Source organism: Cyprinus carpio, chromosome A12 (genome assembly GCF_018340385.1).
Source record: "Cyprinus carpio isolate SPL01 chromosome A12, ASM1834038v1, whole genome shotgun sequence".
Classification (NCBI taxonomy): domain Eukaryota; kingdom Metazoa; phylum Chordata; class Actinopteri; order Cypriniformes; family Cyprinidae; genus Cyprinus; species Cyprinus carpio.
In genome coordinates this window covers 60,295-70,257 of record NC_056583.1, presented here as the reverse complement: position 1 = coordinate 70,257, position 9,963 = coordinate 60,295, and the positions used below count along the sequence as shown (strand labels likewise).

The following is a 9,963-nucleotide window of genomic DNA, read 5'->3' as shown; positions in this document are numbered from 1 at the left end:
GTGCATGAAAATCCCAGTAACCTGAGCATATTGTGAAATACTCAGACCGGCCCGTCTGGCACCACCAACAATGCCCGCTCTCAAAATTTCTTAAATCACCTTTCTTTCCCATTCTGACATTCAGTTTGGAGTTCAGGAGATTGTCTTGACCAGGACCCCCACCCCTAAATGCATTGAAGCAACTGCCATGTTATTGATTGATTAGATAATTGCCTTAATGAGAAATTGCACAGGTGTTCCTAATAATCCTTTAGGTGAGTGTATATCCTTCAAATACCATTTCTACTGATGTTGTGATGTTTTGTCAAATGTTCACATCATCTATTTAATAAACCTGAAGAATAACCTTGCTGTTTCTTCACATTTTGCTTCAGGTAATAACATGTCACTGCTCTTTTCTTCTTTTTAACTGAATGTCTAATCAATTATAAATGTCTTGATATACTGAATCAATAATTATTGTTAAAGATTCCACTCTATTTTTCATGCAGTTATGGAAATAAATGAAAGGAAAAGAATGGATTCAATAACGGCTTTTTTAATTATTTACTAGAGATTGTAAGGTACTTTTACTTCTCAAGACGCTTTGGAACAACATGTACTGTGAAATGTGCTTTACAAATAAACTAAAACAAAAAAATTATAATTATAATTGCGGGGTCACTCCATGTGAACTCAACCAGAGGTTTCCAGGAACACAGTTGGGAAGCTGCTTGTATAATTTATACCAGGGGTCCTCAACTCTGAACCTCGAGATCCACTTTCCTGCAGAGTTTAGCTCCAACCCTGATCAAACACATCTGCACAAACTCATCAAGGTCTTCATGATCACGACAAAGTACACATATATATATGTGTGTGTGTTTGTGTGTGTATGTATATAATTCATGCTGATTTTTGACGAAGAAAAAACCCACTCTTCGTGTTGTACTGATTTACTATATGAAATTATATAAATATATACATTTTCTGCACTTTTTTCTTCAATTTTTGTGATCAGTGTGATTGCATTTTAAACAGACTGAATCACGCAGTGAAAGAACGCACTCTAAATGCGCACGTGCACTAGTCTAAGTTTATCTACTAGACTTCATGGCACTCTGTAGGAGTGTTTTGTTTGGTTTTTGGCAAAATACTGATAATGTCAAATTGTACATCGTTAAAACAATAATTACGATATTATCACAGACCACACACACCCTGCACCACTGTCTTTTTGGCTAATTTAGCAAAAGGTTTTGCTCAAATTAGTCAAAGCTTCATTTTAACCACCAATGCAAACAATGCAAGTATTAACCTTACCTCTACATGCTTGCGAAGGGTTGATGTTGAGATTTTATAAACTGTTAGTTTGGTCTCCCCAGGCAAACACAGTTTAGGCTACACTGCATATAGAGCATTAATATGGCCATGGGGTTCAGTTCATTTCCTTCGAGCTCAACTTCAGCAGAATACTACAGGGTTTTGTTTTCAGCTGGATCTGCACCATGACGCCTTTCTGTCCGTCTGCATCTTTCTTGTGATTTTAGTGCCAGTTTTGCTCTCCTGACCATTATTTTTCTTCAATAGTTTCCAGGAAGCGATTTTTTTTTTTTTACTCAGTAATTAATGTGTTTTTAAAATGTAGCGAAGAACAATACTTCAAACAAAATATACTTAAGTAAAATAATAAAATTACAGATTTGAAAAATTACTTAAAGTACAAGTATACAAAAAAAGCTACTCAATTACAGTAACATGAGTGAATGTAATTCGTTACTTTCCACCTCTGCTTTCAGGTAGTATTTATTTATTTATTTATTGTTTCCGCTTTACCCATTCCTGAAGAGATGCTTCTCTTATGTTGTAATTGTTTGCTTGGATCTTTTTGCACTGTATATTTCATTTTGTTTATTGTAAATAAATTTACTGGGATCTTACATAGTTAGGGCCCTATGAAATCAGTTTTATTTTTTCCTAATTTTTTTTTTTTCTGGAGTCTAAGTTTCTCGACTACTTTTAAGTTAAATTCAATTGTATTAAGCAAAAAGCATATCTAATTAATTAATCATGAAACATATACATTTTCACATCAGTTTATTAAAAGTTTTACAAAAATGACTTGTTTAGGGCCCTATGAAATGTTTTATTTTTTCTCACCGAATTCTGTGTTTTAGCATGTCTAATTACTTGAATGCATAAAACAAACCTAATTTATTTTTTTATTTATATTTGACTTAAAGTAGCCTTTTTTTTTCTCAGAAAAATTTGTTTCCCTTTCAAACGTTCCACTCTCGCTATGTATGGGAAAACTAATTTTTTCCAATGGCGCTTCAACCCGCCAAAAGGGGCGGAGCCGACCGCTATATAAGCTGTATATATATATATATATATATATAGCCTGTAGCGCCATTCATCAGATTATTCTCATTCAGCGATGAGGATCATCTCTTCGCTGACTCTTCTGCAAGAAAGAAGCCATAGAAGAAGAAACTTCCCCCCCTGGAGGAAGCAATCGCCTCACATCTGTGCCCACCCATCTGCCCTTGGTGACATCGCAGGTGCTGCGTCACTTCCTCCCTAAACGCCCTGGCCACCACGGCTGTGGGCTGCCTGAAGAGCGTCGCTGCTCAGCCTGCAAAGCCAGCGCAGCATCAGACTCAGCGGAAGACGGAGCCTGGTCTGAAACAGCAATCCAGGCCAGCAAAAACGGTTCCCCTTCCCGAAGCGTCAAGGTCCCCGCCCACGAGTTGTGCTGGACCCTGAGCCGCCGAAGCCATCCTGAGGCACTAGAGAGGAAAAGAAGGGGCCCCCATTCTTGCCTCAGCCGGGAACGCCCCCAAAAACAGCTCGCCTTCACTCCTCACCCCTTTGAACACCTCTGAGAGACGGAGTTTCATTTTCAGCGGGTCATGTCCTGCAAGTGCAGCGCGTGCCTGAATATTTTACCGCTGTGATAGCGGACCCACATGCTTTAAAGAGCAAAATTCCTCATCCTCTCTCAATCACGTATACGAATGTAGACTCCCCGCTTTCTCAAGGCGAGCTCTCGTTCGACAAATAAAACCTCTCGCCTCCCATTATACGGCTTGGGCAGCCATTCCGGAAATCTCGAGATGGGTTTTAGAAACAATTCGATGAGGCTACTCGCTGCAGTTCGCTCGCAGACCGCCCCGCTTCAGAGGCGTTGTTCAAACTTCTGTCCCGGACAATGAAGCTATTGTTCTCTGGCAGGAGGTGCAAGCACTGCTTGCAAAAGGTGCTGTGAAAATAGTGCCCCAGCGAACAGCCAGTCAGGCTTTTTCAGTCGCTATTTCCTCGTCCCAAAGAAAGACGGCGGGCTCAGACCCATTCTAGATCTCAGACATCTGAACAGCTCGCTTATGTGCCGGTCATTCAAGATGATGACGGTCAAGAAAATTCTAACGCATATTTCCCCCGAGGATTGGTTTTTTGACCAAGGATTTGACCGGCTGATTTGCAGCCCTTATCGCTTAAAACGGCCATTCTCCTTGCTTGGCGTCAGTTAAGCGTGTGGGTGACTTACAAGCGCTGTCGGTCAGCGCCTTGTGTCTTGAATTTGGGCTCAATGACTGCAAGGTCATTTGAAACCGAGACACTGCTATGTTCCTAAGTGCTCTCTACTCCCTTTAGAGTGCAAGTAATATCCCTATTGGCACTCCCCGCTGCAGACGGTAACATGCACACCGGTAAGCTGACAACACAAGTAATCTGCTTTTACATGACTTTATTAATAAATCAGGTTATTTCCCTTTAGTGACGTCAAAAAATTTATATTTCTGTATCTGACTCCGATTATCCCATATGTTTGTCAGTTGTGATCTTAAATAACTGCTCTCGGAGCAGTTCTAGAGATGTTGTTAATGTTTTTAGGTCCTCATTTACTGAGATGACAGAAACTGAAATCACAGTGAGTGTCACGCACACTTCAGTATGTGTGTAATAAATGAAACCTCGCGTTTGCGCCCTTCATTAACAGAGACACTCAGAACATGCAGGATTTATATTAAATCGACTTTTGCAGCTTAATATTTACGGATACTAATCCATATCGCGATTTAATTAAAATGTCATGACCTACTTTTGATTAATTCATTAAAAGATTGACAAATTCTGTGGCGTTCTGCGTTAAAACTGTGGATTCCGTTTTTATGACTGGATTCCGCGATTCTGTTCGCATTTACGCATCTCGGAAATCATAGGGCCCTACATAGTGTATTTGAGTGCTGGGACTGAGAACAGTTCAAACCTTTACTTTTAAAAATTACTTCCTTTTGCCCCTAGAAACCTAATTGAGAACGTAACAGTGAACACACACTGGAGCAGTTGGGGGTTCGGTGTCTTGCTCAAGGGTCTCATCTCAGTCGTGGTGTTGAGGGTGGAAATGAGTGCCTTTACAAGTCCGACTCTTTAATCACTATGCCACGACTGCCCTGAACCAAAATCTAAAGAACCAAAGTAAGAACCAAAATCTAAAAGGATATTGGGATATATTTAATAATTCTTGAGTTACAGGCATGCAAACTTTGGCCAAAAAAAAAGTAAAAAATTATTGTAAGGAGGCCAAGAGTGCTCTCTTGGCCACCATACTATTGACATATAATGCATAGATTGCTAAAAGCAACAGATTTACTAAAGGCAACAGACTTTCCAATCTCTGTGTAAAAATAAAATGATGCTGCCATCTTTTTGGCAAATTAGTTGATTAGACACAGCATGACCCTGCAGCCATGAAACGTTCCACTTTACAAAGTATGACCAGCCTGTTACTCACCCAGTTGATCCAATACTGCAGTTGCATTGGCTGAAAGTCCTCCAGCAAACACCTCACACATGTAAACTCCTTTATCCTCAGTTCTGACGCTCTTCAGTCTGAGAGAGAAGTTTCCTTTGGAGATTTCAGCAGGGAAGAGCTCAACTCTGTCTATGTATCGCTCATTTGATGAATGTGTCTCATTGTCTTGGTAGAGCAGAACCTGAATACCTTCATCTGTTTTCTTCCATGAAACCTCTTCAAAGTCTTCAGGTGGGATGTGAGAGTCTACAGAGCAGCTCAGAGTGACGTCTTCACCCACAGACGCAGATATGTGCTGATCTGAACCTGATACTCTCAAACGCTCTGAAAGAACAAACAGTGTAAATATACATTCAGTAATCAGTTTCTGTAAAATCATAGTGAAAATGAAGGAAGGACTTCATGTGGTCAATACTCACCAGCATTAACTTTTATTTGAACCACAGTCTCACCGGACTCTTGCTGAATGTAAACTTTACATTTATACTGTCCCTCATCTTCAGCTCTCAGATTGTCCAGCCGGAGGGAGAAGTTTCCATGTTGAATCTGATCAGTGAAGAAATGAGCTCTATCCTGATAATCCTGCTGCTGGGCTTCTGTTCGACTCTCACCGTCCTGATAAAGATAAACTAAAGTCTCTGAGTCTGCTCTTCTCCATTCCAGCTCCAGATCCTCCACTGGTAAAAGTTCATCAACAGAACAGGGCAAAACCACGGAGGACCCCAGAGGAGCAACCACAGGACCAGAGGGACCATGCACAATCAACCCTGAAAACATTGTTTTCCCCCCAAGGGAAAGCGAAAAGTGAAATACAGCTGGTTTTGTAGTCAAAAACCGATAATGACATTTTTAGCTGTCAACATTTACATCGTTATTTTATCTCATGTAGCCTATTATAAAATTATGTACTTTAGTTTGAGAGTAAGCACTGATGTCCACCCCATTTCACCAAGGTCCACTAACTTTAAAATTTCTGGACTTGTCACTAATTTGTGTGTGTGTGTATGTGTGTGTGTGTGTGTGTGTGTGTGCGTGTGTGTGTGTGTGAGAGAGAGAGAGAGAGAGAGGAGAAGAGGGAGCCGAGAGAGAGAGAGCCTGGCCCTGCTGGAACAGTACTGTGAGGAGTGGGCACTGACGGTAAACCTGGACAAAACCAGAGTCATGGGATTCCAGAAGAAGGCCAGGTCTCAGGGAAACAGATAGATGCTCAGTTACGGAGCAGAAGTCTGTAAAAGCATGGTTTGGCCAATTAAAACTACCAATTAAAACATGAATCAAATTATATCACGCAATCATTAAACCAATCCTACTGTATGGGAGTGAAATTTGGGAACCAGTAATAAAGTTTGAAAAATTGGGATAAAAGTTTAATAGAAAGAACACAATTGGAATTTGCCAAAAACATCCTAAGGGTAAACAGAAGTACTTGTAATAATGCCTGCAGGGCTGAACTGGGCTTATACCCCTTACACATTGAAATAAAAAAAAAAGAGCTGTTCAGTTCTGGCATCACCTGACTCAATCTAACACTGAATCTGTTCAATATAAAGCCCTTCTTGCCAATTAATCCCCCCCTCCAATACAGTTTCTCATCCTCTAAATACACTACAAATTCAAAAAAAAAAAGAAACTCAAACTGAGTCTGACTCCAATCACAACCCCACAACCGCGTGTCCACCAAAGTGTTTTTCCCAAATGTGCCGAGTGTTCAGCCGTTTCTTCTTGGTGCCGAGGGAAAGGGAAAGTTCACTGGGAGGAGTCATAAACCTACAGCCAATGAACGTAAAGAGGGAGGAGTCATTATAGACCTACAGCCAATGAGAGAGCACGATACAGGGCAAGGGAAAGTTCACTGGGAGGAGTTATAGACCTACAGCCAATGAACGTTCAGAGGGAGGAGTCATAATAGACCTACAGCTAATGAGAGAGCAAATATAGGGAAAGAGAAAGTTTACTGGGAGGAGTCACAGACCTACAGCCAATGAACGTTAAGAGGGAGGAGTCATTATAGACCTACAGGTAATGAGAGAGCAGATACAGGGCAAGGGAAAGTTCACTGGGAGGAGTTATAGACCTACAGCCAATGAACGTTCAGAGGGAGGAGTCATAATAGACCTACAGCTAATGAGAGAGCAAATACAGGGGAAAGAGAAAGTTTACTGGGAGGAGTCACAGACCTACAGCCAATGAACGTTCAGAGGGAGGAGTCATAATAGACCTACAGCTAATGAGAGAGCAGATACAGAGCAAGGGAAAGTTCACTGGGAGGAGTCCTAGACCTACAGCCAATGAACGTTCAAGGGGAGGAGTCATAATAGACCTACAGCTAATGAGAGAGCAAATACAGGGAAAGAGAAAGTTTACTGGGAGGAGTCACAGACCTACAGCCAATGAACGTTCAGAGAGAGGAGTCATAATAGACCTACAGCTAATGAGAGAGCAGATACAGGACAAGGGAAAGTCTACACCCACATTTTATTTAGTGGTACGGTTATCAAAATGTGTGTGGCAAAGCTGAGTGATGCACTGGACAGTGCAGAGTGAATGCATTTACACTATAGTTCTTATTGAGGGTTAACAAGGGATTAGATGTTGATGATTTATTGAAAAATATATATATAAAAAATTTATTTTATTTTTTTGTTACCTTACTTATTATGGTTATTAGTGTTTAGCTTTTGTTGGGCTCTTGACCTTTGAATTTTGAAAGTTAGCTTTTCTCTGGCCGCAGCAACTTATTATGTATTAATTAGACACTTTTGTTATAGCAAGAAACACCAGGAGAAATTAGGATCAGGTGTTGATGGTGATCTATTGGTGTGATTAACTTCAGAGTCTAAAGCTGAATAATTATAAAATGTTATTAAAGAAATATCTATGTATTCCTGTCTTCTTCTACTCTTAGATTTGATGATTTTGATTATTGATACACTATAAAAACCAAAACAAATTCACAGTGGTGATGACATCAGTAACCCATCCAAGATCCAAAGATACTTTCAGCTTTATTATGTTTAATAGCAATATCGCTATTTACACAGTGATAGAAGGGAATTGGTCTTATAGAATTAGGATTAAAAGGTACACACAGATATTGTCTGTGCTGGATTTGTGTTTAATCTGTAGGCCAGTAGTGTCACAGTTTATGGCCCACCTTTATGTGGAATAGGCAGCTTTCGTGACAGATTGTAAAGACTTTCCGGTCCATTACCTGACCTGCAGAGACACACTTGACCTGAACTTTAGACATGTGGACAGGCAGAGGAGATATATAGGAAAAGCACAGATCTGTCATATATCATACAAATATCAATGCAAATAATTTATAATAAGAACAAATATTTTGTGTGTGTGGTTCAGGGAGGAGCCCTTTATTGGAGAGCTGACATTGGTCTTGACTACACTGATGTCATATTTTATCTCAAATGGGTTTCATTCACTATTATAACTGTGTGGATTATTTATATTTTATACGCACAAGATTCACAACATGCATATGGACATTAATTTGTTCTCAACCTCCCCAGCAGAGGGGTTTAAATCAAATGTACAAATCCCTGTGAGTATTTACCAAACTTAGTTCTGTTTGTTGCTTTTGCACTTCACAAGCAAACAGTGTTTATGAATCATTGACAGAAATTCATTCACTTTTATTGTTATAGAAAAAAAAAAACAGGTTGTAAACACTGGGTCAAATCAGATAACCAGGAAATATGATCTGATTAAAATGTCAAAGTACAACACAGACTGACACACCTCAACATGACAGTAGCTGACACGAATGTTACCAAACCAAAGTTAATCATATCTAAACATCTACAGCTCTGCTCTCTCTGGACCTTCAGCTTCAAGAGGTGAATCATGGGAAGCATTTAAACACTGCTTTTCCGATACTCTCTGCTCCAGCTCATCCACAGAAATATTCTTAATTAAAATTTTATGGGCAAAAAGAAATACATATTTGTGCCTTTTAATTTTGTTAATTGTGTGTCCCTTTTTCACCAGGATTAAATTAAAGAGAAAAAAAGAAAGTACAAACCATTGAATATTATTAGAATTATAAACAAATATAAACATAAGCAGGTCCATGTTAAGTTATGATAAATTATTATCATCTCTTTGGCTCGTCAAAGTCAAACTGATGTTTTATAAGAGATCATTCTGGTGCATCTGGATATGTTGAACCCTGTTTTACTTTACCGTGAAACAGCAACTAATCCAGACAAACTGGTTCTGATTAATTTAAAAAAAAAACACATCACTATAAAAAATGAAAAAGCATTTCTAAAGGTAGTGCTGGGCAAATGAACTTGAATGAAATCAGACTCTGGCTTCCCCTTCAGTTAAAATCATGTTCACTTAAATAAATTATTCAAATATATGGAAGAATACACTGTGTAAAATAAATAATAAATGAATAATTACCAGTATTACCAGCTTCACTTACAGTTTATGCAGACTATGATAACTGCAAGGAGCAGAAATCACCAAAATCTGCTTTACGATTAGAAACACATATATATTAAATGAGAAAAAATAAATCTGAATAAAAGCTGTAGGTACAAATCTCATATTCAGCATCATCTCAAGTAATTCAGCCTAAAAAACTGCTGAAAACTCAAGACATCAAGCAAAATCATGCTGAACATAATGAGTAAAGCAGGAGAGATTCATCTAAAGGTGCTCTTAATATCTACTAATTATAAAACACCATTAATTTTATACACGATTGAATAAGGATTCATGATGATGATGTTCTTCACTATCAGGTACAAATAATTACATTTTTATTAAATATTCTGTAAAGTAATCCATATGTAGGCAAAAACTAGTGTTTAAGCAGAAGCCTCTACAGCAAAGGATTTTTAAGATCATGAGCGAAATAAATTCAGTCATATGTGTCAAAACTTGAACTGATACTGCAAGTTTGCAGAGATTTAAACAACACATAATTAACGATTTGTCTTGCCTTCAGAATAAAGAGAGAAAAACAATGTACATACCATCAGAAATAACAGGAAAAACAGCCACAAAAATGAACATAAGCAGGTCCATGTTCAGCTGAAGTTACGATCATCTCTCTGGATCTTCAAAGTGAAAGTGATCTGCTGCAGTGAAGACAGTATCTTTAAACCTGTGCTGCTCTCTTCCTTGTGACTGACAAAGAA

General features: G+C 38.9%; 1 protein-coding gene across 1 annotated transcript; it reads right to left on the bottom strand.

Annotated features, from left to right (window-relative positions):
- Positions 1 to 4,751: 4,751 nt before the first annotated feature.
- Positions 4,752 to 5,587, bottom strand: LOC122146930 (CD276 antigen-like). The gene is made up of 2 exons (XM_042767056.1): positions 5,215 to 5,587; positions 4,752 to 5,119 (listed from the first exon to the last, which is right to left on the bottom strand). Exons 1-2 carry the CDS (start codon positions 5,570 to 5,572, stop codon positions 4,767 to 4,769), a joined length of 711 nt encoding a protein of 236 aa, XP_042622990.1. The 5' UTR covers positions 5,573 to 5,587; the 3' UTR covers positions 4,752 to 4,766.
- Between the last annotated feature and the right edge of the window lie 4,376 nt (positions 5,588 to 9,963).